General features: G+C 50.9%; 9 protein-coding genes across 13 annotated transcripts; 2 read left to right on the forward strand and 7 right to left on the reverse strand.

The window, feature by feature from the left end:
* The first annotated feature begins 8 nt into the window (after window positions 1-8).
* Window positions 9-2,451, forward strand: PV10_01021. 2 transcript variants are annotated; one of them, XM_016365174.1, is made up of 2 exons: window positions 9-223; window positions 276-2,451. In XM_016365174.1, exons 1-2 carry the CDS (start codon window positions 36-38, stop codon window positions 1,996-1,998), a joined length of 1,911 nt encoding a protein of 636 aa, XP_016228823.1. In that variant the 5' UTR covers window positions 9-35; the 3' UTR covers window positions 1,999-2,451. The 2 variants fall into 2 exon arrangements, with proteins under 2 accessions (XP_016228823.1, XP_016228824.1); XM_016365175.1 differs by having other exon boundaries at window positions 9-2,451.
* A 132-nt stretch (window positions 2,452-2,583) lies between these two features.
* PV10_01022 (uncharacterized protein) lies at window positions 2,584-3,764 on the reverse strand. Its single transcript, XM_016365176.1, has one exon. The coding sequence runs from the start codon at window positions 3,431-3,433 to the stop codon at window positions 2,849-2,851; it is 585 nt and encodes a 194-aa protein (XP_016228825.1). The 5' UTR covers window positions 3,434-3,764; the 3' UTR covers window positions 2,584-2,848.
* A 798-nt stretch (window positions 3,765-4,562) lies between these two features.
* On the reverse strand, window positions 4,563-7,099 carry PV10_01023 (uncharacterized protein). Its single transcript, XM_016365177.1, has one exon. It carries the CDS (start codon window positions 6,868-6,870, stop codon window positions 5,074-5,076), a length of 1,797 nt encoding a protein of 598 aa, XP_016228826.1. The 5' UTR covers window positions 6,871-7,099; the 3' UTR covers window positions 4,563-5,073.
* A 416-nt stretch (window positions 7,100-7,515) lies between these two features.
* PV10_01024 (uncharacterized protein) lies at window positions 7,516-9,861 on the reverse strand. The gene has a single exon (XM_016365178.1). The coding sequence runs from the start codon at window positions 9,407-9,409 to the stop codon at window positions 7,907-7,909; it is 1,503 nt and encodes a 500-aa protein (XP_016228827.1). The 5' UTR covers window positions 9,410-9,861; the 3' UTR covers window positions 7,516-7,906.
* Window positions 9,862-10,671: 810 nt separating this feature from the next.
* On the forward strand, window positions 10,672-12,425 carry PV10_01025 (uncharacterized protein). Its single transcript, XM_016365179.1, has one exon. The coding sequence runs from the start codon at window positions 10,786-10,788 to the stop codon at window positions 12,172-12,174; it is 1,389 nt and encodes a 462-aa protein (XP_016228828.1). The 5' UTR covers window positions 10,672-10,785; the 3' UTR covers window positions 12,175-12,425.
* Window positions 12,331-13,679, reverse strand: PV10_01026 (uncharacterized protein). Its single transcript, XM_016365180.1, has 2 exons — window positions 13,447-13,679; window positions 12,331-13,388 (listed from the first exon to the last, which is right to left on the reverse strand). The coding sequence occupies exons 1-2, from the start codon at window positions 13,567-13,569 to the stop codon at window positions 12,492-12,494; spliced, it is 1,020 nt and encodes a 339-aa protein (XP_016228829.1). The 5' UTR covers window positions 13,570-13,679; the 3' UTR covers window positions 12,331-12,491.
* Window positions 13,680-14,073: 394 nt separating this feature from the next.
* On the reverse strand, window positions 14,074-16,497 carry PV10_01027 (uncharacterized protein). Its single transcript, XM_016365181.1, has one exon. It carries the CDS (start codon window positions 16,329-16,331, stop codon window positions 14,211-14,213), a length of 2,121 nt encoding a protein of 706 aa, XP_016228830.1. The 5' UTR covers window positions 16,332-16,497; the 3' UTR covers window positions 14,074-14,210.
* Window positions 16,498-16,868: 371 nt separating this feature from the next.
* On the reverse strand, window positions 16,869-21,223 carry PV10_01028. 3 transcript variants are annotated; one of them, XM_016365182.1, is made up of 4 exons: window positions 20,389-21,223; window positions 17,383-20,335; window positions 17,140-17,253; window positions 16,869-17,061 (listed from the first exon to the last, which is right to left on the reverse strand). In XM_016365182.1, the coding sequence occupies exons 1-4, from the start codon at window positions 20,544-20,546 to the stop codon at window positions 17,053-17,055; spliced, it is 3,234 nt and encodes a 1,077-aa protein (XP_016228831.1). In that variant the 5' UTR covers window positions 20,547-21,223; the 3' UTR covers window positions 16,869-17,052. The 3 variants fall into 3 exon arrangements, with proteins under 3 accessions (XP_016228831.1, XP_016228833.1, XP_016228832.1); XM_016365184.1 differs by having other exon boundaries at window positions 17,140-20,335; XM_016365183.1 differs by having other exon boundaries at window positions 16,869-20,335.
* Window positions 21,224-22,438: 1,215 nt separating this feature from the next.
* PV10_01029 lies at window positions 22,439-25,622 on the reverse strand. 2 transcript variants are annotated; one of them, XM_016365185.1, is made up of 3 exons: window positions 24,999-25,622; window positions 24,739-24,942; window positions 22,439-24,689 (listed from the first exon to the last, which is right to left on the reverse strand). In XM_016365185.1, exons 1-3 carry the CDS (start codon window positions 25,386-25,388, stop codon window positions 23,433-23,435), a joined length of 1,851 nt encoding a protein of 616 aa, XP_016228834.1. In that variant the 5' UTR covers window positions 25,389-25,622; the 3' UTR covers window positions 22,439-23,432. The 2 variants fall into 2 exon arrangements, with proteins under 2 accessions (XP_016228834.1, XP_016228835.1); XM_016365186.1 differs by having other exon boundaries at window positions 24,739-25,622.
* Between the last annotated feature and the right edge of the window lie 1,184 nt (window positions 25,623-26,806).

A 26,806-nucleotide genomic window follows, 5' to 3' on the forward strand; every position in this document is an offset into this window, starting at 1 on the left:
CCAGCCCAGGAAGCCCTGCTTCGCCTTCCACGACCATGAACATCACGCAGTCAATATCTTCTGAGCGAGAACGTGCCCTCTTGAGTGGTGACTACAACTCCTACCATGCTCAGGCATCTCGTCGCATCCACAACCTGCGCAGGCGCTTGGGTGCGGCCAACCGTGGGAGAAAATACAACCCCAAGAGCCCAGTGACTGTGGAGAATGTGGCCCAAAATCAAGAGTACTACTGTCCCCTCCGTTCGAACTAGAAGGTGGTCGCTAATTCTACTCAGATGGGTTCAACTCCTCCTGGCTAGTTCCGAGCGAGCTTGGGCTGATGCCATGGCCATGAAAGCGGCCCAGTCTCAAGAAAACACACAAAAGCCCATGCCCGGCTCGACGAAGCAACAGATCTCCTCCAGGCTCCGACGAGCCATCCAACATGCAGAGAACCTAGTCGAAGTCTTGCAGGATTTATCCGCTACGGGTGCGACACCTTTGGATGTGTTGGAAGCTGCTGCATACCGGTCAATGATGAAGGGAAGCCTGGACTTTGAAAAGGCAAAGTGGCAGCAATGTCTTCAAGATTATGCCGTCACTTACATCATCTACGCCGCCCTTGCTAGAGGATCCAAGACCGATATTTACAAGGATCTCTTGTCCTCCATTGTTGAACCCAGCATTCGCTATGCCTCCTATCAACTTCAAATCAGTCGCACAAAGGCTGTTGGCGACATTGCCATTGAGAATTTCCCCCAGTCCAACTCGCTTCGAAAAGAAATAGAATCAGTAAACTCACTTGCTTTTCAAAAGAGCTCAGACTTGACTGCCAACAAGGATGGCCCAAAGGAGGTTCCCTCTAATATTAGCTGGCGAAACAGGAAGGTCAAATTGGAAGATGCCAATATCTCACAAGCTCTTGGGATATCAAAGGAGCGAGAAGAAGATCTAACGGCCAAGTTTCACTCTTTTGAGAAAGGAGAGCTCGACGCCAAAGAGTTTGCGACTTTGTACGAAGATGTCATTACTGCTCGGCAGGACGCCGCAGATGCAACCAAAACGGCGATCGACGAAATGTTGGCAGAAGGTGTCGACCCTGGCGATTCCCGCATTCAGTCGTTGCAAATCACCCGAACTGCAGTCAACTACGCGGTGATTGAATGGCGCGTCGGCCGGAACCGAGTTCTCACAGGCCCCAACGACGGTTTGTTGTTTGAGCCTGAAAGTGGCAAAAGACAACTAAAGCCGCGTAAAGATGGGAAGGATCGTGCTCCGAAGGAGGAGAGTGCCGGACGTCAGATGTCACGGCTCCGTGAACGAGTGGCTCTCTTCGATCTTGTCCTGCAAAGTCTCGATTCCGTCAAGGAGTTACCAGGTGTGGTTGCCGACACCGAATTCGTTCAAGAACTGGAGGCGAAGAGAAACTATTTCCGGGCGCTGAAGCTCCTGAACCTGGGCCGGTCACACGCTATCAATGAGCAGATCGCCAATGCGCTGGCACTATATGCTCGTGCGCAAGGACTAGCGCAAACTGCATCTCTTCACTTGCAGTCTTCTCCACAAGACTCAGGTTCCCCACCGAAACTTGACGTGAGTTCAGAGCAAATCGAGTCTCTTGTGACCACACTCAATAAATTGGTGATTCAATATCGTGCATTGGCTGAACTCAAGGCTCTCACTCCGGCACCATCGACCGCCAACGCGCAGCCTACCAGCACGGCGACATTCAAACCAGCTCCGTTGATTGAACGCCTCCACCGCAATGAATTCGTCGAGTCGGTTGACCTCACCAATCTGGTCAACTACCCTCCAAAACTCCGTCCCGTGCCTGTCAAACCTCTCTTCTTCGATCTAGCGTGGAATTACATCAATTACCCTGGTCAGAACCAGGATGATGCATCGACTGGCGAAGCCATCACTGGGGCGTCTGCAGGAAAAGCCAATGGCGATGCTGGAGCGATCAAGACGGAAGAAGCCAAACCAGCAAAGAAGGGTTGGTTTGGTTTTGGCCGTTAGGATTGCTCGCAGAGATGAAATCGAAGGACAAGCTGTCCGACTTCTCGAAGTGGGGTAAACACAGCTTTTTAGTCAATTGGAATTTCGAGCTCGAGGCCACACGAGGAATGCATCTGTCTCGTTGTATGAGAATAGTATCCTTGTGTGTAAATCTTGACCTAGGTCACTCCAGCTACTTAGCAGCAGAAAGATAAAGACACGATTATCATGCCATTGCTAAAAAACAGTGTGACTACGTCATGCCTTGGAAAATTCAGAAACAAAGCGCGAGGTCGGGTATCAAACGTCGGGCAAAGCCCGTCCAACAACATTTATTCCTGCAGTATTCCTTTTTCAGCCTTGGTGTCCAGGTGTAGCGTGGTGTATACGCGATATGCGATCAGATGTGAAGTCTCACTATCAAGGTCCGCTGTGGTCCGCTGTGGTCCGCTGTGGTCCGCTGTGGTCCGCTTTGTCGATGTTGCTTGACTTGGCGTCAAGCCCGAGCGACTATATGCATGAGAGGGACGGTGAGACAGAGGAGCAATCAGTGGATCAAGGCAGAAGCAATGATGGCGAGATGCAGGAGAGGCAAGTGGTCCAACGGTTGAACACATGCCGTCCACCGCGTACAACGCTGATCATGCCCCTGCCACCACCATAACATGCGGCACACAAACTCTGTTACCGAAGTTGCGGGTTTACCGGTCCCTGTGGCGCCGCTTGGTACCATCCCCGTTCGGGCAGGTTTTGGCGAATGCACCAAATGGGATGCCAAATTGCTGGGTGATGGGACGAATCATCAAGGAACGACTCATGTTGGTTGCTGTCTAAGAGTTGTTGTGCTTGAGGGCGTGCTTCAGGGCGTGCTTCATAGCGTGCTTCCGAACATCATTGTTCTTCTTCGCCAGATCAGGGCTAGGTCCTTGGTGTCTTGAAAATGTTGGGATTGGTCGCGACAGGCGTCCTCGCGGAGACGGCTCTTCGACGGCGGATTGCTGTAACAAATAACAGGTCTGCTAGGTGTCGTATCGTCCTCATCGAAGAAGCCTCTTGGTCCTGCATATGGGGGCGGCGGTGAGAAATCCATGTCCAGCTCTGCCATGTTGACTAATTCCGTTCCATCCGTACGCTCCATGTCAGCTTTGGCGGCAAGGAATCCACTGGTGACATTGCTCGGAGGAGTGTTGTTATTATCAAGAAGTGTCTTCAGGAGATCAAAATCGTCAGTTGGAGACTGGGTCGGCGAAGACGACGGTAAGTCGAGACTCAATCTTCCGACAGCAGGCGAGCTGGAGGACGACATTTCGGTATCATTTGAAGAATGCCTTGTTCGGACATGTCGAATTAAAAGTATCGTCCCGACAACAATACTAGAAAGTAAGGCGTACCCAACGCAGTCAATAAGGGCCATTCTGGCGTTGTGGAAGGTTGGCCTCGAATCAATCACTGCCATCCTGAACAGGGACAATGAAATAGTTAAGACTGGAAGACGAGCACCATTCCTCCCGGCACAACGCAAAAGTAAAATAACATGGATGACTGGGATGAGGGATGTAAGGCGAGATATAATATAGTCAGCCAGGTAGTGACAGACAAAACACGAATAAGTATAACCTGGGGTAAGTCTCGCTACTTGAATACGATGTGCGCCCGTGCATGGTATCCTATGAGCGAAATAGGGTTTTGGTCAGCAAAGTAAAGGTTAGACTTAGATCTTGGGGCGTTGACGGCCACTTTGAGTCAAGCCCGTGGTTGAGAGATCTTGCCCATGGCTGGCTGGCTAGCGTTGGTTAGACAGCGGCAGCCCAACAAGCCAAAGCGTGAAAAATGAATCGGGTGGCGGAGAACCATGTGATGGACTCCGAGATCACAGAACATTCTCAGCTGTGATCGAGTGGGTGGTAATAGCCTGATTGAGGAGGCATGGTGGTTCTCGAGGTGGACAAGATGTCTAGACATACGGGGTATGTAGTCAAGAACAGAAACTCAGCTGGCATAGAGACACGCCTTGCCAGTCTAGGATTGGACTACGGAGTAGTGTCGCCGAGAACCGAAGAGAGATGATGCTTGGATGGAACAAAGTGGTGAGTGTAGGGGTTGATTCAGCTTGAGTGCCCACGCCACAGCTCCAGCCAAGCCACACAATTGGTCCAGTAAGCGAAAGCCATTCCGCTAAGGTTGGGATGTTGGCACACCACTGGGCACCGGGCGGACAAGGCGGACAGGGCAATGTCGTTTAAGGCCTCTAAATAGGGATTCTAGACATGAGATAAAAGACTCGCAAAAGGTCTAGATGGTGATGATGACGGGCGAAATTGAAGAGAAGAGGAGGGAAAAAGAGACAAATCATGCTGAAGCGAGTGAGAGAAGCTTCTCCAATGTACGTACTCTACTCCGTAACGGAAGGAAGGTACGACCGGTGCCAATCGACTGTAGTAAATCCAAGTGGCAGGAGCATTCCAATTTTGCACCCATGGAAAGAACGACCGGTCTCGCGCTTGAGGAAGGAGAAAAAGGGAAAGTTGGCAGTTGCGGAACGTGGAATTGCCCAAAGAGGCCTAGTTGGCGCACGCTCTTTTGGCTGCGTTTTATGCATTTTGATTGACAACAGCGTGCCAGATCGACGCCTCTTATTACATACATCCGTACTCCGTACATGCTACAACTACTCCGGAGACATCGTGGCACTGTTTGCCATTTGCCTCACCGACCTCAGGCTCCACCAACACCAAGACACCTGCAGCATCGATTGACAGGTGGACCAAGCGTGAGGCTCCTGGTGGAACTTTCCCAGGCCCTGGCGTTGAGTGTGGGTCATTCTGGAAATCTGAGGATGAATTTTTGCTGACCCACGCCGCAGAGAATGAGCCATGCTTTTCCCATGTACTGATATGATTCAATATGTACTTCTGTTGAAGCTACAAACGTCATGTCAATATTCAGCTGGCCTTTATTGAACCCCCGCTCATGCCAATCCACGCTTGTTGATCCAAAAACATCCCTGCGCCGTTCGAGAGCTCGCCCCTTTGATCATTACCCGATACCATTTGCATCATCTCAGCTGGTCATGTGGTCGAATGTCATTCAATTCATTCAACCAGCAGCCTTGACTATTTCTTCCTCCAATCGTGGCTGCTTATGCGGTCTCTCCTGCTCACCGCTGTTCCGTCGATTCACAGATTGCACCAATTTTTTGAGCGTGTCTGGGCAGTCCTCTTTGGTCATGAGGACTTCGACCATATTAAGACCTTTTCCTTTTTGCAATTGTGGATCCGCAAGAATCTCCCACAGCTCACCCCAATTTGCCGCTCGTTTGGCAAGGACAGGATACTCTGGATCATTCGTGGGTGCCCCGAAATAGCTTGGAGCCTCGAGATATCTCCATGGCTGGATGTCGTTGTAATGTGCTTTCATACCATGGATCCATCTTTCAATCGTGTATCCGTCATTATTGATGACAAAGATGGTTATGTCCAATCGATTTTTGATTATGTCGCTAATGACCTGTGCCGTCATCTGCAGGCTGCCATCTCCTTCAAACAGGATTGCACGACCTTCAGATTGCTTCCCCTCGGCGATGGCCTCTCTCAATGCCAGTGCCGCTCCCTGTGCTGCACCAAGCATATAACCAATGGACAACCAGATGGATGAGTTGATTAAACTGGTATGTGGCGGAAGGACAAACTCTCGGCCTCCCATGGAAGGCGTGCCTGTTTCGGTCAAGATGACATCGCCCGGCCGGAAAAAGGTCGAGATGCGTTGCCAGAAAGTTTCCTGGTCGATAATAGCTTCGGGAACGGTAGGTGGGAGAGCCTTCAACTCTTGGGCGGGGACACCCAGGTCTGGATACGGCTCTTTGCTAACCAATCTCTTCTTGTCCAACTTGTCCAAAATTTTCCGCAGGAGGGCTTTGACATGGACATTTGTATATTTGGTGCCCGTAATCTCAACTGAGTCTCGGTCAAAGGTGATTGCCTTGTGTTTGTCGGGAATGACACTGAAGCCGTAGGTGTTGACATCGCTATTCAAGGGACCAATGCGGAGAACCAGATCGGTGCCATAGGCCCAGGGATTGTAGATGGGCTTTCCCGCTGCTCCTGCATATATGCCATGGAAGTTGGGGTATGATTCATTGATGATGCCCTTTCCAAACGGGGTGGTCGAGGTGGGAAACCCGGTTACCCTGACCAATTCATCGGCCTCTTGGCTGATGCCATATCTGCTGGTGAAGCCGTCCACAATGATGAAGGGCTGTTTGGCGGTGTACATCTTTTCGAGGATCAAGTCGACCTCGGTGTCTTCGAATCCTTCATCGGTAAAGTGGACGGTCAGGTCGAGAGGGGTGTCCAACGCTGCGGCGGGCACTCTGGCCTTGACCATGTCGATGGGGAACTCGATATAGACAGGACGGCTGTTGAGAACGGCGGCTTGCAATGTCCGATCAATTTCGGCGGTGGCGGTTTCTTCGTTGATGAGATTTGCCTGTGCAACGGTGACTTTGGCAGCCATTTCCGCAAAGAGGCGGAAATTGCCATCGCCCAGAGTGTGGTGGAAGATGAGGCCCTCATTCTGAGCCTTCCTAGGCGGGGTACCGACAATATGAACGACAGCGGCCCTCTCGGCGTAGGAACCAGCAATAGCGTTGATGGCAGACAGTTCACCGACGCCGCCGGTAGTCACTATAGCACCGAGTCCTCGCACGCGGGCGTAGCCATCGGCAGCATAGCCAGCATTGAGCTCGTTGGCATTGCCGACCCAATAAAGGCCAGCGGGCTCGACATAGTCGAGAGCGGTGAGATTGTAGTCGCCGGGAACACCATGGACAGACCGGACTCCAATCTGATGCAGTCGACGGAACAGATATTCGGCAAGATCAATATACGGGGCCATATTGTCTATCAGAGAAGTATGAAAGAAAACCCACTCTTACCGTGATCATGGAATGTACAACAAGGACGGGAATATATTGATAAATGGAAAGGGGATGAACTTTGAAGGATCTAACAAGAATTCCCACGACTGACAGACGAAAGGATCAAGAGAGACACAAAGGGGAACGGTTGAGGCGGGAAGTTTAAAGTTGAAGCGGGCGTCAGCAGTCAACTACCTACCAATATTTGGAATGATACGTACGATACTACAATGCGAAATCGCTTGATGCAGATAACCAAAAACAGCGGTATGAATTCCGAGCGATGGATTCACCCTGCAAGTTACATCGAATCAGCAAAGGGCGTGAGAGAAAATAGCTGGAAATAACTGGATGTTGGTGCCAGCGATAGTGGATGCGCGAGGGTCTCGTGCACGGCCACTGGCGGTTGGACCGGTTATCAACGGTCTGAAGGGCGGAACGTTTCTCCGTTTTATTGCAGCAATGACGATAATGATGAATGACGAAAGATGTAGGGCGGGAGTGATAGTGAGAGGGATAAACACGAATTGATAAAATACATACTTAATAGAATGTATGCGTTGGAGTGAGCATCTAATTTTTTATCTTGTCACGTGGTCAATGATTGTGGTTTTGATGTTGATAATTCCTCCACCATCCATTCCTTCGGGCAGAATGTTGCCAGGGTCAGGTTACATTCTACAAGACGATCCTGGAAGGGAATGTGGAGAGGTGCGCTATATTCTGGCTGTAAGTTCTACCACAGAAATGAGATTTTGATCCTTTGAGGAAGATAAATCACGCAAGCAATCAATCAACCATATATCATCCAGACCATCTCATCGCTGTACACCTGCAATATATGTCTGAAATCCTGGCATCAAACACCGGTCCATGATGGCACATGGGTGACACGACAGGCTGCTGTACGATATGCCATCATATGCCACCAAGGATGCATTGCATGCTCAAATCGTGACTCGCAATGCTCAAAGCACTCGTCTTTTTTGTTCTCCCAGTCTCCTTCTCTTTTCTTTATTCCTCCCGATCTCTTGCATCTTGAACAGCCTTTTCCCAATCACTTAGACGCATATAAGTCGACATGATGACAGTGGCCAGGCCCAATCCGGAACAAGGACCGATCCACAAGCCTCGAAGATCCATCTGTGGCGGGCCAAATGTCAAAAAGAATGACAATGGCAAGGCAAATAGGTAATAAACAGCCAAATTGACCCATCCACCGATCTTTTGTCGACCCAGACCACGCAGTAACGCGTTGGAGATTGCCAACATGGCGTCGAAAAATTGTGCTCCAGCCGCTATGGGTAAGACCAAAGTTATAACAGCGCGGACCTGGTCGTCGTTGGTGAAGAGTGCGGCAATGACGTGTCGACACGAGGTGAGTAGAGTCATATCGAAGATGCCAATGCACATGAAAATCACATAGTGTGTTTTCCAAGCGATGTTGGCGGCGTCTAGGGCGCCATAGCCGATTAAATTGCCGAAGCGAGTGGATGCGGCGATTGAGATGGGGAAGGGAATGTGATACATGGCGACCACGATGGTCATTATAACTGACTGGGCGGCTAAGTCGAGTTGGCCCAGGTGACCAGCGGCGATGGTGAGGATGTCAAAGGCTAGCCACTCGGAAAATGTCATCAAGACGCCCGGAACGGCTAATCTGACCATGGGCCCCCAGTGTTCGGATGCGCGGCGGAGATCTAAACCAGGCCAGCATTGCAGATTCGAAGGGGCAATGTATGCGACGTAGAGGGCCAAAACGACGGGTTGAAGATTGTTGGAGATGACGACGGCGAGAGCAGCACCTTGAAACCCCAGACCCAGATGAAACACCAGCAGCCAGTTCCACAGAACATTCAAAGGTGCACAGATGGAGAGGACGACAAGGGAAGCAGTAAAGTCGCCCTGAGCCTGACAGAATCGTTTGGCGGCTTCGAAGATGGCCCAACCGGGGGCTCCTGCGAGGTAGATCCTCATAAACTGACCTGCTAGAACAGCTTCGTCCTTTTCAGGCACCAGGGCCGACAAGATGCGAGGGGAGCAGATCCATACAGCGCCAATGGGGACGGTAACGACGAGAACTAACAACGACATTCGCTGGACATGTAGTCCAACCAGATGTTTCTTTCCATTTCCAAAGGCCTGCGACGTCAAGGTGTCAAGACTGGTGGCCAGACCTTCGTAGATGCACAGGCCGGTGATGTTGGCCGTCATGGTCGCCAGCGACGCCGCTCCCAATTCTTTGGTACCTAGACGACCCGCCACAAATACGGTGACCAGGCTGAAAGAATACTGGAGCAGATAGGTGAGGATTAAAGGACCAGAGTATCTGGCCAACAAGGCTGTCTCAGCCTTCCATGTCGTCTCTAGCTCAGAACTTTTGAGCAGAGGTGTGTTTTCGCCTTCTTCGCCCGTGCCGTACCGCCTTTGATCCATGGCGTCGATGGACTTGCGAAAGTCATCGATGCCATGGCTACTGAGAAGTGATCTGCTTTCGGAAAATCGTCGCCCGGCCATGTTCAAGTCGTCCGGGCTGGTGTGATGTTGGCAAAGCGGGGAGTTGAAACAGATTATATCATAGATGTTATGTATAATATTATAGGTAGATCATACCTGATATGATGAGGTTGATAGTATCGCGATGATGGTAATTGTAGTAATATGACCTGGTCGGAATTGCGATGAATGTGAATGTGGGTTTGAGATGTTACGAGCTTGGACGATGGATGATGGCGGCTTCGGAGTCTTGAGCTTGTAAGTAGCGCGAACAGGGTCCGAGGGGTCCTTTACAGTACTAGTCAGTAGATATCTACGGAGTATGTGGTAGGGAAATCGATTCTACTTCTAGACTGCAGAATCTGGTGATGATTGAGGGAATACTTGGCCTAATCAGGAGTCATAGGCTAATCATAACTGTTATAGCCTTGGGAGTTGCGATTAGAGTTCTATTTTGTTGCTACAGATTACAGATAGTTATCATCGTTTTCAAGGATGCTGATTGTCGAGATCAGACAAGACAACCGAACAACCGAACAGAGGAAATCCGACATTATGGCGCAATCACCATCGTTGTTCTGACCCCAGCCTATAAAACGGGCCGAGGGGCTGGTTGGGGCCGATGGGGCTTCGAGTCTTTGGCTCTCGGCCACCTCGACCCCCGAAATCCAGGGCCAAGGGGCTTGAGGGCTTGGGCACACCCACGGACAACCAACCTACCACGTGTCCCGGAGATGTTTACCGACTGATTCTTCAGGCACAGGTTCAGAAATGCTCATATCATTAAACTACAATTTTTGTGTACAAATCCTCCTTAATAACGTCAAAAATACCTAGCCATAGTGACAGCTCATGTTGTACAAAAAGTAGAATACCTGCTTGATGCATAATGGCGGGGCTGGGTGTTGGGTCCCTTAGGTACTCAAGAGGGGCAACCCACTATCTGTACCAACTTATTATTTCTAGGCATGCTCTCGAACCAAGGCAGCCTCCCAGTAAATCTGATTCCCATACCCTTCAGGCCTGAAACCAGCCCGAATTTAAAGTTCTCCCCCCCAAAGTAACACCCAGTCACACCAGGTGACACCTATTCCTTTGGCGTGTCTGGTTGGCCAACCTCCAACCTTGTCCCCCGACCTACAGCCCCTCGGGCCTCCAAAAACGCGTCGCCAGTGGTTGTTGGTTGTCTTTTCGTGTTGGTCCCCCACCTCGTCGCTCCTCCGCCTCAATCGCTTGATAAATCAAATCCTCAGACTGCGTCAACAAATCCCCATCGTGTCCATCTTCACTCATTTCCACGACGCGTCTTCCCTGCTCTGCGCTCTGCTCGCTCACATTCTGCCGCATCTCAACCCTCCTCCATCCCTCCTCTCCCAAAACAGTTGGTCAGCTCGACCATGACTGTCGCCATGACCTCGACTTCACCTCTCAAAGTCGCCGGTCGACAAGCTCTTCTTCCCTCCCCCGATCCATCCTCCGTCAGATTACCAGATTCACCAGAAAAACTTCCCCATGCTTCTCTCAACACAGGCACAGGTTCATTAACCGAAAAGTCTCGTGGCCTCCGCCGACTCCAGTCCCATAATCAACTCTCATCCACTTCCGCCGCCATGGGCACTCAGGCTTCCAACCTGCGACCTCCACGAACCTCCATCACCAATCGACCTTCACGCGAACAACTCCATCCTCAATCGACATCGTCCACATCCACATCATCAACTCAACCCCACACCAGTACCCTAACTGCTGCGACCTCCGCTTCTCGAGCTCGCGCCAACAGCGATGCTCCCATGCCATTTGTTCCTCGATCTCGCAAACAACCCATGAATCCCTCACCGGGCTCCAACCACCTGATCAACCATGCCCGAAAATCCAGTTTGGAAATGACTCTACGCGACGGACCTCCCCCGGGCACAACACCTGCCTCTGCTTTATCTCTCCTCCGCCATTCCATCCTCACCAGTGGCGTCACCGCCACCAAAGAAGGCATGTCCGACTACCGCATATACCTGTGGTTGACGCTGTTAAATGTCCCTCCGCTGGCAACCCAAGTCTACCTAGACCTAGTCCACCGCAGCAAAAGCCCTGCCTACGAGAAGATCTCCAACGACGTGTTCCGTACCCTAGCCACCGACACCCTATTCAAGAGGAGAGTAACCGACGCCAGTCTGACTCGTCTGCTCAACGCTACCGCCTGGCGCATCCACGATGAACAGACCGCCAACCCACCCACACCTTTTGCACAGAAATATACCCAATCGACCTACCTTCAAGGAGTCAACGTCCTATCAGCGCCTCTACTCTACGCGTCGCGATCCGAGGCTCAGGCATTTGCTCTGTCCAACTGTCTCTTATCCGACCACATCCCCACATACATTTCACCCACCATGTCCGGCGTCCACAGGGGCGTCGATTTGATCGACCAAATCCTGTCGCACATGAACCCCAAACTATCATCTTTCCTCCTCAGCAAGAACCTCCCTGCGCGCATCTACGCTTTCCCCTCCGTTCTGACCTTGTGCGCCTGCACACCTCCACTACCCGAGGTCTTGAAGTTATGGGATTTCCTCTTCGCATTCGGCGTCCACCTCAACGTCATCTGCGTCGTGGCGCAACTACTCCTCCTCAAGGACAAGTTACACGACCATCCCAGTCCGGCCAAGATGTTGAGAAGTTTTCCCAACCTTGATGCCGACCAAGTCATCAAAATGACTGTTTACATCGTCAAGGAATTACCCGAGCAACTCTACAGGGACGTTGTCGTCCATGCTCGCCATGTTTCGTGATCCTGATTCTTGGGAGATTCTTTCATCCGCTGTTTTTGTACCTTTTGAAATAATGATTTGACGACAATTACCAATTCCTGTTATGACCCATCAAAAACCGACAGCAGGAGAACCCAAAAAAGCAAGCGAATCGAGTCATGATGACATGTATAATAACGGATGGTGTCGAGATTCTGACAAGATGAATATGTGCAATACCAATACAAGTGAGACAGCATTGTCGGTCTATTTAAACCATGCTCTTTTCCTACGGTCCATCATCGGGCCCATATCTTTGTCTTTTCCTTCCTTTTCCCCCCTTCCTCCCCTGCTTTCAATCAGTACAATGTCTCAGCCTCACTATGACTCCGACGAGCATGCTCGTCTAATACAACATCACGACGTCCTCCACCCCCAGACCCCATCTCCAAATCAGCTGGCCCTATGTCGCCTAGAGCATGTTCTTCGTCTGCCACTCTCGTCTCTTCTCGATCAACCTCCCTCTTCATCCTCCTTCCAAGTCGAGGTCGGTAATTGGTAGTCCCGTCAAACACACTCCGATACGCCGATCGATATCCCAACACCGCCGTGACAATTCCAATCAACGCACCAAAGAAACAGTCGAACGCATGGTGATGGTATCTCAAGACCAAAGTACACGCCAGATAAGTCGCCAGCAACAACGGCATCATGACGATGACCATACGCCAGAACCCCGTCCTCACCACCCTTGACCCATCACCCATCTTCAAATGCGCAAAAAGATAAATTGCCAGATATCCCAGTCCCGCAAACGCAATCTCGGAATGTCCTGACGGAAACGACTGCAAAGCATTATTAATCCTGCCCGGATCCCCAGTACACACCTGATCCACGCTATACAAGATCCCGTTGAACCCTTGACCCAGCACACCGTCTGGAATTCGCGGCTGACAAACCGCCAGAAAATGAGGCCGTAACCCACCGATGCTCTTCTTGAGAATCACTTGAAAACAAGTTCCCGTCACCAGACTGTAAAACAGACCCAGGATTCCCGAAGACGCATCGGCGAAGGAATGGATGAAGAATTGAGACAGGATCATCACACCCACGGGGATGATTGCGCAGACTAATCCTGCCCCAAGACTTGAAAACACATTGGTGAGATATGGGTACGAAATCTCAGGTGCGTAAGTGGTTCCATCGGGACTGAGGAGAGGGAAGAGACGGTTTGGTCGCGCTTCTATTACCCAGATCTATGTCGGTGAGAGATGGAGGTCAGCAATTGTGGAGGCAGGAAGGGCTATGGCATACAACTCCAGTGATTCCTGCAATGACAAGAATACAAACCACATCAAACCAACTGTCGAGAATGAAGATTTTGAGGTTATGCAACAGTCGAGGCAGAGTAGTTCTATCGGGTTTTATTGATGCCATGGAAAGGAATCTTGAAGTCAAGGTTGAGTGTGGATGTGAATGCCCATGTGCTCCACCAACACCACGAGGTGAGGGTGACTTTGTTGTTGGTGGTGGTGGTGGTGGTGGTGGTGGTGGTGGTGGTGTATGAGATGATTTTCTAGCTTGATCCATGTTCATGTATCAGGTAAGGGAGGAAGAGTACCTAGTATCGAGAAAATAGGTTGGTTATACTACTGTACCGTTGGAATGATTTGGACGGGTGTTCAAACATTCGTCAACAATGACAGGTAGACAGCATCTGCGCTTTCCCTGTGGAAGTGGAAGACAACATAATTGTGTCATCAAAGTCACTCGTACCTGCCTCGAGTGAACTGGAGTGATGTAATAAGTAGATACTTTAGTTAGGCAGGTACCCCCCGGACATGTTTGAGGTATTTCAACAACAACGTGATATGTATGCATCATGTCACATGATGGCTTAATCAATCGATCGATCTTGAAAACGTGACTTTTCTTTGATTCCCGAGGCTGAGTTCTTCCAGGGGCACGTGCGACTATATTGTGATACAAAGGGAGGACTTCTCCCTGGTGAATCTCAGGATAATGAATACGAATATTCAACCTTCTCTTCTGCTTGAAGAGTCCTCTTCCATGACAAGTCAAGCCTTTGATTGTTGAGACTGTCGCACACATCTCTCACAAAGACAATCTCCACCCAGAACAGCACGTAACCTATCCCTCCTCTCACGAAAATCATCCTCTGCCACATCCGTGTAATGATTCCAAATTTCATCGCCCTTTTTGATCCCAGTCCATTCCCCATTCATACTTCCATCCCCATACCCTATCCTCTCCATCACCACCGAAAAGTTCCTCACTCCCGACGGCTTCCAAGTAACATTCGGACAACAACTATGATTTGCCAAACACCACAAAGGATGCACACCAGCGACCTCTGGTTTCCCCGTCCAAGTCGACTGCTGAGCATCGGCAACACCGCGGAACTTGGCAAACAATGTCTGCACGATCCACCAGTCGTGTTTGTCCAACCATTCCTCACTATATGGATGACACTCGCTGCGTGAATGCATTAGAACTTCGAACCATTGCATGGGCAGTTCCACGTGCAGGCGAAGACTGTGAGGGAGAGTTTTGGGTGGTGGGTCGATCGATGAACTAGACGAACTAGATGGGGTACTCGTAAAATCGCCCCATAGATACTTGATGTCCATGAGATCCAACGGATGTCGTCCCTGCGTCACTGCCATTTGAAATGTTCGTGACAGTAACAAGAAATACAGATCCCATTCAGGTGTGCTGGAGCTTTCGGCTCTGCCGAGAGTATGTAGATCATCGATTCCAGTTGATCCAGGACAGAATGGCGTAGCAGGTGCTGGGTATCCTTCTTCAGTCTCGTCGTCGTCGGGGTTAGGTACGTGGTACTTTTCGCGTGCTGCGTCGTGACATGCATCGGAGCAGAAAGGTCGACCACAGCCAGTGCAACTCCGTTGTTCATGTTTAGGGATCGTTTCCAGATCAGCGGCGCATGCATCGCACAGAGCTGCGCCGTGTGGGCGGATCGCTGTCAGGGCGGATCGTTCTTCGAGGATCAGTTCTCCTGGGGCAAGGTCTTCTTTCGCGTAGAGGCCGAGCTGGGTCGATTCGGACTCGGGTTCAGAGGTCGTCATCGACGGTAGAATCGAAGTCCGCACCTCCAACTTCGGTGCCGCAATAGCTAGAAGTCCGTTGACCTCTTCCAGACTCTCTTTAGACATTCGATCTGGTTCGTGATCATTCCAGGGGTAGATTACTCGTTGAGACCAGCCACAACGACCCGTGTCAGCAAGTTTGTTGGATGACAAAACCTCCTCGACTAGTGCCATGACTCGTCCATCACTTTTGCGTGAGACACCTTGAATGAGATCCTTTTGAAGGCTCCGTAGGAGTTGCAAGTTGGTGGCTTCGGCGTCAGCCATGTCCTTCTTGACTGTGATCAATCGCTCAATCCACGTTTTGGCCTCGATGAGAGAGTCCAACGCCATCGACGCGCGCACTAGCAACAAGATAGACTCATGCGACCACTTGCGCCAGCTCATCTTAATTTTCTCTTGTTCCTTGTCGGCTTCCTCGTCATCTTCATCTTGACTGTCATCAACGTCCCCAAGCACCGATAGAGGCATACCACTCTCATCCACGGCAATGAGATCAGTTTCTCCTTCTCCAATCTGAGCATCTGCCAACGTAAAGACGACATATGCATCAGCAATAGCCAATTCGGGACAATCCAGGGCTTCGTAGACTTTGGCACGAGCAAGAACCAATGCAACTGGGATTGGATACGTTGGTTGGGTGTCTTCGTCATCTTCATCGACATCGTCCGAGTCATCATCAGACTCAGTAGTGGGTCCCTCGTCGGAGCCCCCGTCGGCGCTTTCGTTTGAATTTCGTGGTATTCGCTTGGCCAGGTTGGCGACTTTGATCATTTCCCGCACCAAGCCATGTCGGGCTACCAGCAACAGTAGACGTTTGGCTTCTGGGTCGACGACATCATGGACGACGTTATCAAACTGTAGGGGATCATTCAGGATGCGGATAAGACGGGTCTCGAAATCACCGTCGCCACCACTAGAACCAGAAACATGACTTGCGATAGCGTGAGCCAGATACTCCGGTAGCAGAGAGATGATCGTGGCCACATTTTGTGAGGGTTGTGTGTGTACACGGACTGTTAGAGATTCAAATCCGGGTCCAGGTCCATGATTAGTGGTGGATAGAGCCATAAATCAATCACCCAAGGTAGGTCAAGGTCGTTGTAAGTGTTCTTTCACAACAAAATAAAACAGTAAAGTTTCTAAACGTCACGCGACGAGAGTCCGGGTCCGATTCACTTATTCAGTAGCGGACCCTACTGGCAGTCGCGAGTTTTGAAGCCATTTTGTATCCCTGACTAGCCATGGTGTGTGGTAGAGTCGAGAGATCGATGGAATTAATGTCCAGATGAAAGAAATTTAGTGCAGATCTCATATCCCGAAATGGATGTCGAGGCAAGAAATTTATTCTAAAATGACGATATTTTTTTTTCTGAGGATGGGTGCAACCTGGAAGTTATCGTGGTGTTTCCATGGTGTTTACGAATCACCTTCACACCTGTTATTGAGTTGTAATGACAGAACACAATCGACCATCCCCCAGCAGAAACAACGTCATATTCTCCACTGCAGGTGCTTTGCCAACGACACACATCATAAAGGGCCATCATCGATGTGGAAACGTGGAAACGCTGTACAATATTTCAGCATCAGTCTTTTCATTCCCACTTTTGGTCAACTGAGGTCAACATTATGATTAGCTACCTAGGTAGTCATTCCTTGTTCGCCTACAATACAGCCACACTCGATAAATAGATTATCCAACTCATATCCAGAGTCATTCATGTGGCAAACGTCAAGTCATCTCATTAATACCGTCTCGTCTCTTTGCACGGGCAGCCATTCCATATTATCACATGACCTACATCACCGGGATTGCCCCGTGAGTCAGCGTCTCTGATCATCTCCCAAGCTGGGTAAGAGATCGTGCTCAACATACCACGCAATTGTCGTCAATGGTAATGGTCCCTCCTGGAATCTCTATCCCATGACCTTCAGTCGCTTCAATTTGGCCCCTTTGTAACGCCACGGCGAATCGAGCGAGCATGCTGTCCTGCATGACACCAGCCATGTCAGCACAGTGTTAGCCTCAACCCTCGCTTCTCAAGCCCTCCTTTCAAGTCATCATACGTAGACTCGACATGATCCAAGCCCGAGCCAGCAGCTCTTCCATTGGACCTACCGTGATGAAAGCGTCTCCTGTACTTCGTCTTCGATCGACATCATTCTGTCTCGTAATCTCCTCCATTCGATGCATAGCCCGGCGACTTCGCAGACCTCGACCAGCATGAGCTGTCCCATCCGTCAATACACCGTCTTCGTCGTCGTCTAGTCGACGTCTTGTATAACTAGAACTAGTGATGCTCGCAGCAGGGGTTGCAATGTCAATTCCCCTTTCCGCCGCTTCTCGATCCCGACTGTCGCCTCCAGGGCCAAAGATCTTGACAGTGCTGTCAATACCACTGCAAGCGATCATGGGTTCATACGGGTGTCCTTGCACCACGTTGACAACCTCCCCATCACCTTCCAGGATGTTGACAATCTTGCACGTTTTACGGTCCCAGATGAAAAAGTTGCCGTCATCGGACCCACTCACCACGTACTCGTCATTTAGGCCAAAGTAGTTGACATCCTTGACCGTTCGAGTGTTGCAATGTCCTTGGTAAACCTTTGTATGAGATGAGTACGGCACATCAAGGTTGACCGAATGTCGGTCACGAAACCGAGAATATCTTCGACGTAAGAAGAATGGTTCAGGATCGTCTTCATCTTCATCGTCAGAATCCTCCGAATCCGATGAATCACCCTCATCCTCACTCTGTTCTTCTTCGTCCGGGTCTTCCGCCACTGCGCTGTTGAATATATTGTCGTCGTCTCCCATCACGTGCGGTCCATGAGCGGTGGTGACAAGATCTATGGTATCAACAATTCGTTCATGCTCCTCAGGGTCAATGTCTTGCTCGGAGGAGTCATCCTCATCCCCTTGAAGCGATTCAGTTGACGTCAACCCCCCAAAGGCACGGTTAACAAAGTTAAATGTGACTTGCTCTGCAGCCCGCATGATCAGGGACCTTCCTACTTTGACGCCCCAGAATCGAACAGCTGCACCCTTGTCCATGACACGCTTAGTGTCGGCCGAGCTCGATCCTTCCTCCCATTCAGACATGCCCTGTCTCGACTCAAGCCTGACGCCAGCCAAGGCTCTCGTAAAGGCAAGAACAGCCGATTTTTGAGAAGCAAATACGACTCTAGTATCATCTCTCTCGAAACGGTTGGTATCAATGTCAATCACGGCAACATCGTCTCTTGCCAGGCCGAGAAGATAAGCATCGAGCTTGGAGCCAAATGTGTGCACTGTATCTGCATCGTCCAGAGGGAAACGAGAACTTTGACCACTCACGGTCGAAGGTCGTTTGAAGCCCTGCAACACCGCCTCCTGACCTCCCTCCAGCCACAACAGAATTGCTTTGACGAAATCATAACAAAAACGTGCTTGCTCATCGATGTTCTTTCCTTCATGGATTGCGGGCTTGATGTGGTCAAAGAGATTGAGACGCGGATCGGGAGATGAGCCTAGAGTCTGCAAGCGACCCCCAAGGGTTCTCGCAAGGCATCCAGAAGCTTGAACAAATCGCCATGTGGCTTGGCGATTTCTCCTCAGGGTATTCTGAAAACTGACATCTTCAGGACTGGGATTGACAGGATATGCCCAGGTGCGGATAATCTCATCGATCTGGGGGAGGAGCGAAGCAGTCTGACCCAGGGCATCGGTCAGAGCAGCGGTATGAGGCGTAAATTCGGAGGATTGTACCATGGCAATTGCTACATCGGCTTGAGTCGCCGAGGTATTGAAATCAAACAATGTCTGTCGTAGTCGAGTGAGGGATCTTGCTAACGCTTGACTGGATATCTCGGCTGGAGTGAGGACCACATGTTGGGGTTGGTGGCGAGGGCCGGCAGGGGTAGGTTCGTCCGAGTCGAGGCGGAACAGCTCCGAATCTCCATTGTCAAAGCTGGCCAAAAGAGCGTTTTGTTCATCGGCTTGCCTTGTATCAGAGACTCGACGCAGGCGCCTACTGGGGTTAGCGACGTCACCCAGGCTGCTCGAGGAGGCGGTGGCCTTTGCTCGTTTCCTCTTCCTATCCGAATGATTGCGGGAGCGGCCAGTTAAAAACCGCTCGTTTGCCTCGGCTTCTGCGTTTCGGGCGTCTGGAGACTTGACAATGTCAAAGCTGTAGATGTAGTCACTGGACCAGGACACCACCAGGTCATTGGGATTTGCATCACTGATCTTGCAAGCAGTAATGTGACCGTGGTCGTGAGGCTTCATCCGCCACCTGTTGTTGGGTGCAAACCTTCTGACGCACCTCGTGGCCTGGGCCATTGCTTCATCCTCATAGGTGCCGACCACAGGTTTTCGGGCGTGAGACTGGCCTTGTTCTTCGTCCAGATCTCGACCGAGCATTCTTCTGTCGTGGAGGAAGCAGTGGAGATGAGCGCCACCCAAAGCAATGTATTGTGGCTGGCTGGCGGCGCATGAGATGGTGTTCAAATCGAGGCCATATTTTTTGTACGACACCAGTGGCGGTGGTGGTTCACCGGCTGCAGGATCTGCATTTCCGTAATAGCGCCTATAGGCTCGCGAGTGACGGGGAGGAGGATATGCAGAAGAGGGCTGTCGTAAGTCCCACTGACGAACCTCGCCATCCTCGGAACAGGTCAAAAAGAGGTGGGGACTAGACTCGGTGACGATGCGTTTGGCACGATCTGCGTGACTTTTGTAGACGCGAGCGTTGGTGTTGGATTCATTCAGCCACCTCGTGTTCGGGAAGAAGTTGCTGAACTTGCGGCTCCTGGTGCTTGAGGCGTGGTTGTCAAAGGAGGTCGCCTGAGTGGCGGCTGAGGGAGCATATTCGAGATCAAAAACACGGACTTCAGAGTCTCCAGCGCAAGTGACGACGGTACGATCGTTGGAGTGGGGCATAAACTTGACGGAGAAGATATTTGCATGATGACCGGTACTGACGCTGGTGTTAAGAGAGAAAGGGGAAGCGATTGCCGAGGGGTTGTAATCCCAGATGTTGAGGTATCTGTCATCGGAGCCAGAAGCGAGGAGGTTACCGGTAGCGGACCAGCTGGCCACAGTCAGTACGGACAGTGTCAGTTGACAGAGAAAATATGGACTTACCTCAAGGCATTGACACAGCCGGTGTGACCGCCTAGTTCATTGACGATGTCCAAATCCTCAGCCCAGGTTTTATGGCCGTATAATGTCTTGATAGATCGATTTCTGGCAGTTGCACCCAGTGACCGCTTGAGCAGCCTCACATCCAAACTATCACCCATGACAGTGTGGATATCTGGGAGGCGAGATGGGCCACGTCGCTGCGGTGGATATTGGGTCACGCATGTAAGGCTGGCTCAAAGGGACCAAGAATGAGTGACCTCATGCCTCATGCCTCATGCCTCGTGCTGCGAAGCTGTGGTGCTTTGCAGGGTCGAGTCATGCCAGGATCACGGGTGCTGCGAGGGTGGGGGCGAGCCGAGGATGCTCAGATGGAGAGTGATTTAGCGAAAAGGTTTAAGAAAGGAATGTCGGATATGCTAGATGGCAGCGGCGGTGGCGGGGTGGAGGTGTGCAGGTAGGCAAGTCGTGGAACTGTGTGGTTCGGAATGGGCGATGTTAGCTACGGGATATCCGAGCGGTGGAGGCTGAGAGCAAGAGGTGGATGAGAGTAGGTGGATGGTGAGTGAGTGATTTACGAATTGATGATGTGAGGTGGTAGTTGTTGAGGTGAGGAGGCTGTGATAGCTGTTGTGATAGCTGGAGAAGGTACGATGTCAAGGTGCAGAATACGATGGATTCTCCGCAGGCTGGTTATGATGATGATGGTAGTGGTGGGGGAGCCAGTCGCAGTCGCAGTCGATGGTGGTGCACTGGTGGTGATGGTGACACTTCGAGTCCTGAACCCCTCGACACTCGCCTAGAAGTGTTGCCCCACCTTACCAACCTGGAAGGCTGTTAAATGTTTGACAGCAGGTGGTCCAAAGGTGGTTGACAGTGGCGAGGGTGCCCGTTGGATTGTGGCTTGTAGTCCAGACTTGGCTTACCTACACAGGAACATCCATAGAACCTTGTACTGACCACCTACCATATCTGTCTTCACACATAATATGCCTTGGTCATCAAAGTATAGGGAGGTAATTAAATATGCATGTCTCCATGTCTCCCTAGATACTGTGGTTGGTTATGTTTACAACCTAATTTATTTATCCATGCGTGAAAATTCGATTCGTTGATCTGGACAGAGTGCAGAGAGAGTAGGTGCGAGCGAGTTGCCCTATTTGGCATTTGGTCGCTTGCACGATATTTGAGATACAAGTCCATTTGGACCACCTACCCAAGGAAAGTATGTACAATATAAATCTACGCTTAAAGCAATTCAAGTTGGCTACTTCTAGTAGCCTCTGCATAAGTGGTACTATTCGTATGCATAATTGAGGTATGCAGTTGGACTTAGGTTTAGCAGGTTCAAATTAGTACTGATTCCAACTTGGGCAAGTACCTCATTCGTCTGCCCGTACGTGAGGGATCAACTGGAAGATATTAGTCCTTATCTAATTGGAACCGGGACCTCGGGATTACATACGAACCCCTCGTAGGCCAGAGAGGTCCCCGACATGGTAGTTAATTGGGTACATTCTGTAAATCCTAACTCCGTCCTTGGTACTCTTACTAAAGATATCTACCCTGGCTTTTGCCCGGAGTCGTCTCACCAAAGTCGCCCTAGGGGCCCCACGTTCTCTCTTACTCTGCTTGGACGCCCACCACGCAATGGATAACCCATCATGTCCACCATACTCCGTACTGAAATTGACACCATTCAACTGGATTACGTACGAATCATTAGCCGAACCGAGGTACCAACGTTCTAATCATGCCTGAGACATATGGTGTGAAATGAATTATACGATCAAAGCATAAGACTGTGGTGTTTGTTCTGGTGCTGCTGATAGATTGAAGTTTCATGTGGTGTTTTCTTGAAGCATGTTCACACTTTCACAGCCTCGGCAATCACTTTACCGTGTTGGCCCTGGTCAGAGGCATTCGTCCGTAAAAACAAAACGCTAAAGGACGAGACATGATTCTACAGTATAGGTACATACCTCACCTGCCTTTTCTGGCCGTTGGTATGGACTTGCAGTTCTTGGTATGAGCTGGGTAATAAAACGTAGAGCAGGAAAGTGGTGCAATTGCTACTTAGAACGGTGCTGGTTACCTAATAATTAGGTAGCATGTACTGAAGGATGACACCATATAATGATGCAGAAAGACCGAGAAACCCCGTGACTGTAACTCAACTGAACCTTACAGTAGGTACCTACGGAGTAGTACTTACCTCTTTTTAAGCATGCGTCTGCAGTCGGATAATTGAATGATCCGCGGTTCGCTTCGAAGGAAGGTGGCGCATACCGCGTCACTAGTTCCAAAGGTTTGCAGGTGGATCTGATATAATGCATGTGGTTATGACTCAGCATCACAATACCACCTCTATCTCTCTCATCCATGTACTCTTCTCATCGGGGATGTACTCAAAATACAACAAAAGTATCCTTCGAACAGGGGACACCCCGCAACGTCTTTCGACCCCTGGGAGAGGCGAGAGGCAACAGCGGAATTGATTGCGTTTTTGCTGAGCAGTTGGTCGGTATTCGGTCTTCGAGCAGGACCCGACGGGACTTTGCCTCTGGTATTGCTCAATACTTAGTCATCGCCAAAAGACCTCACTCTGACTAGACATCCCACCTTATGTGCTGCCGTCACCAGTAAGCCCTGCTTGACACGCTAGCTCTCCGGTCAAGGCTGTATATGGTCATCATTTCATCCTAGACCAGACTACGACAACGTTTCAAGTAACGACTCCGCCAGGTCTTGCAAGCCTCCATTTGCCACAGACCAGCCCTCACCATAGCCAGACCTGGCATAATCTTGCAGGCGACAAAGGATCCAGACTAACAACTGATGCAGATCCCAAGCCCCGGCATGAGAGAATTACCGTGCTCTTGCCACGCGCTCTCGCCCAGCAATTTCCATCGTTGGCGGATGTAGCTTGATGGCAAGTGATTCCACATAGTTATTGACACCGGTGGACTGCGCCCCATGCCAGAATGCAAAGCTCACGTTGTATGCCTACCGGGCCTTGGTCCTCTCTGCCGGGGGCTGCCTGGACCTCACTCTTGATCATCGGTCCGGCTTCTTTCCGTCAGGTGCTGTCGAAAATTCGAGACGGCCGTGATGGCACTGTCAAGCTGGTCGGCCTCGCTGACCAAGTCTTGCATACTTCGCTCCAGGCCCACACACCGGACCCGTAATCTGACTATCTCCGCTCTGAGAGCCTCGACAGAATCCGAAGTCAGAATGGAACTGCTTGCCACAGGGGTGGTGGAACCGGATACTGGGTTTGCCTCCGGCAGGTTCACTTTACCAGACTCGAGCTCCTCTATCCTCTTCTGCAACAAATCACGATCTCGTTGCCACGCGTCCTTTTCTTGTTTGAACCGGCGCGCCTCATCCGCCCCCTTCATCTGTAGCTGCGATGACATGGCCATGATCTGCCTCCATTGTGCCCCATCGGCGGTCGACTGTTGATGTACTTCGTCACGTGACTTCATCAGGTCATTGACCTGGCTCTCCAACTCCTCCACCTGCTGTTGCAGTCGGAGTTTGTCTTCGGTCAGCGTGTTTATTTCGTGGTCTGATACACGTGATTTCTTTTCAAGAGCAGTGCATCGGATTTGTGACCGTGAGAAGGCCGACAAAAGCTGGTCGTGCTCGCGCTGGAGAGTCTGGAGAGCCAGTGACTTGGTAGAGATCTGATGTTGAAGCTCCTGAAGATGGCTGTTGTGAGCAGCGGCGGCGGCGGTGGCCGCCGCAGTAGGAGAATATGGAACCGCGGCACTCGCACTACCTGCTGCAAAATGTTGTCCCGGAGGAGAGGGCAAGGTTCGACTGGACGGCTGCGATGGCATGGGAGACTGGGCTGACCCAAACATGGAACTTGCGGAAGACGGATATGGTGATTGGCCACGACCTGAAGTGATCTGGTCGGGATGTTGACTTCGCCGCATGTCGTCGGCTGGCATCAGGGAAGGAAGAGAAAGATCAAGAGGGCGTGGAGTTGGATCGAGAGGCAGCTCAGGTCCTCGACGTTGGAAATTTTCTATTCGAGAGGGATCTTGATGTAGAGACATTCTTCGCAGATCACTTATAGCACGTGGAACGGTGGGCCCGTATATATGAGGTGACACGGCTTGATTGTCGGACGCGAATGGCGAAGCGACAACATCGGCTAGCGGGGGTAACTCCGGTTTGGTGGCTGTATGGGTATGCGTATTTCCCCTGACGAGGCGAAGAGTATCATGTATCTCTTGAATAGTCCATGCAAGAGATTGTTTCAGGTCTAGTTTGCTGAGCTCGCTGCTTTTGACCTTTTGAATGTCAGCATTCCTTGGCCCAGTAGAATGGACTCTGACTAACCGGAAAGAGACCTGGGGTCAGTGACAAGGCCAAAAAAATCTCGGATCGGAGATCAATAAACCCTTGGACCATGTCCTGGATCAGATGTCTTGAGCCGGAACACTCCAGGCACGAGGCGTTCACACTCTCGGACACGCCACCCAGGATGGGGAACACTTCCTGAGATTGGGGGCTCTGACGTCGTTGCGAGTATCGGCCGAGGTCCTACACACCAAGATTAGATCACGGAGATCCAGCAGATTCCCAGACCAAAGACACACATTTCGGTCCGCGGTTGATTCGAGTTCATCGCCTGTTTCAACCGTGCGGTTGTCAGCGGTGCTGAGCAGACGCGGACGTTTGTCGGGCAGATTGGTGTTGAAACGATGTGGACTGGGCAAGGCCCGCGGGCGATAGTCCCCTGGAGAGCTGGGAGAGCTCTCAGGCGCAGTGATGTGGTATGCACGAGCCATGGGTGTGGCTTGGTGGGTTGGGGATGGTAGATCTTGAGCCGGATAGACTCGAGGCTGCGTCGGGGTCATGGTAGAATGGACAGAAGTACCAGGATGAGCAGACGAAGGGGTTAAGCTCCAGTCATAAGGCTCAGACGAAGGGTCGTTGTTCATGTTGCTTGAAACAGTGCCGCCAACAACGTGGGGCGTGCGAAGCATAGATGACAAGCGGACGACCACATTTGATTCTCACGGGCAACGGCCTGTGACCAAGGGGAGATGAGGTGTGGTGATGACCAGACGCCGCGGCCGTAAGCTCCAACCGGGGTCGTATATTTTACGAGAATGGGGATGTGGCGAAGAAAAGGACGACCATGTCTGCAGGAGCGAATCCACGTTGACTGGTGAAGCAGTGACCCTCCCGGGGGGTGGTGGCGGCGGAAGGGGGGGGGGGGAGCGTGACCAACAGACAGGATTAGATAGATGACAGGAGACTCTGGTGGAAGAGCGCAACAATCCAAGGACAAGACAATGACGAGGTGTGGGAATAGAGTGGTCGACAAGGACGAAAAGAAATAGAAACAATCACCATGAACATGATCTAGAGGAACACGAGGATCAAGAAAGAAGGCAAGGGAAGAGAATTGTAAGAAAGTGATTGGTACTTTGACGACAGGTCACAGGAATGGTAACAAGTTGCGTAAGGATGAGAGCTTATTAGGAAGCGAGACATGCCTTGTTTGAGTGTGTGGGAAGAAGTCAGTAAGAATGACATGATTCCCGACTTCTTCTTTCTCTTTTGATGATTTGCGTTTTTGTTCTTGTTAAGGTTCAGCTTAACGGCGTCCGCACGGCCACACGGCCACACGGCGTGACATCCTTCGGGCCCGAAGTTTAGGTGGGGGTTGGGTCTGGGAGGGTCTCAACGAGGAAGGAGCGATCGCACCACACAGAAAGAGTCTGGCACTGGCAGTCGCGACTCGGCGCAATCATCGTTCATGAATTTGAGTCTGACGGCCTAGCCAAGGGGGCCCGGGAGCTTCTGGGGGTGACCCTTATGCCGTCCGTTGGCGCCATCCGCATACTCCGTATTGTACTTGTAGGCGCCAGGTGAGATGAAAGCCACCTACGGAGTAGATTATATACCTAGGTAGGAAAGAAGCAACGGGGTATGCATTTGTTTTTATCCAATAACTGTGGAGTTGTCGGTTACTGGTCCTGATCTCTGACTTCCAAGGGAGGTTGGAGGTAGGGTACAAGCAAGTACATAGTATTGGCGTTGTTAACGAACCACAGGAATAAAAGGAAGGTAATGTAGGTAACATCAATAACAATAGTAGGCAAATGCAAGAGTTGCGGGTGCCTGAAGCACCAACATGGCAAGAACATCCACAGCGCTTTGGGGAGCTAATCATCAAGCGTGATCACGGAGCCCGAGAGGTTAAATTGCCCAAGGTTAGGGTTCATGGCTCGTTGTGGGCGATACGTCGACACATACCTTAGCCTCTAGGGGCAGAGGGGTCATGTCGGGCGCCTTGGGATGGGTGAGCTAACTACAAACACCCAAGTACAAGTAACAGCTCCATAGCTTGCACCATGACCTCAACCCCCAAACAACAAACAGCACATCCACATAT

Source organism: Exophiala mesophila (assembly GCF_000836275.1).
Source record: "Exophiala mesophila strain CBS 40295 unplaced genomic scaffold supercont1.1, whole genome shotgun sequence".
Classification (NCBI taxonomy): Eukaryota; Fungi; Ascomycota; class Eurotiomycetes; order Chaetothyriales; family Herpotrichiellaceae; genus Exophiala; species Exophiala mesophila.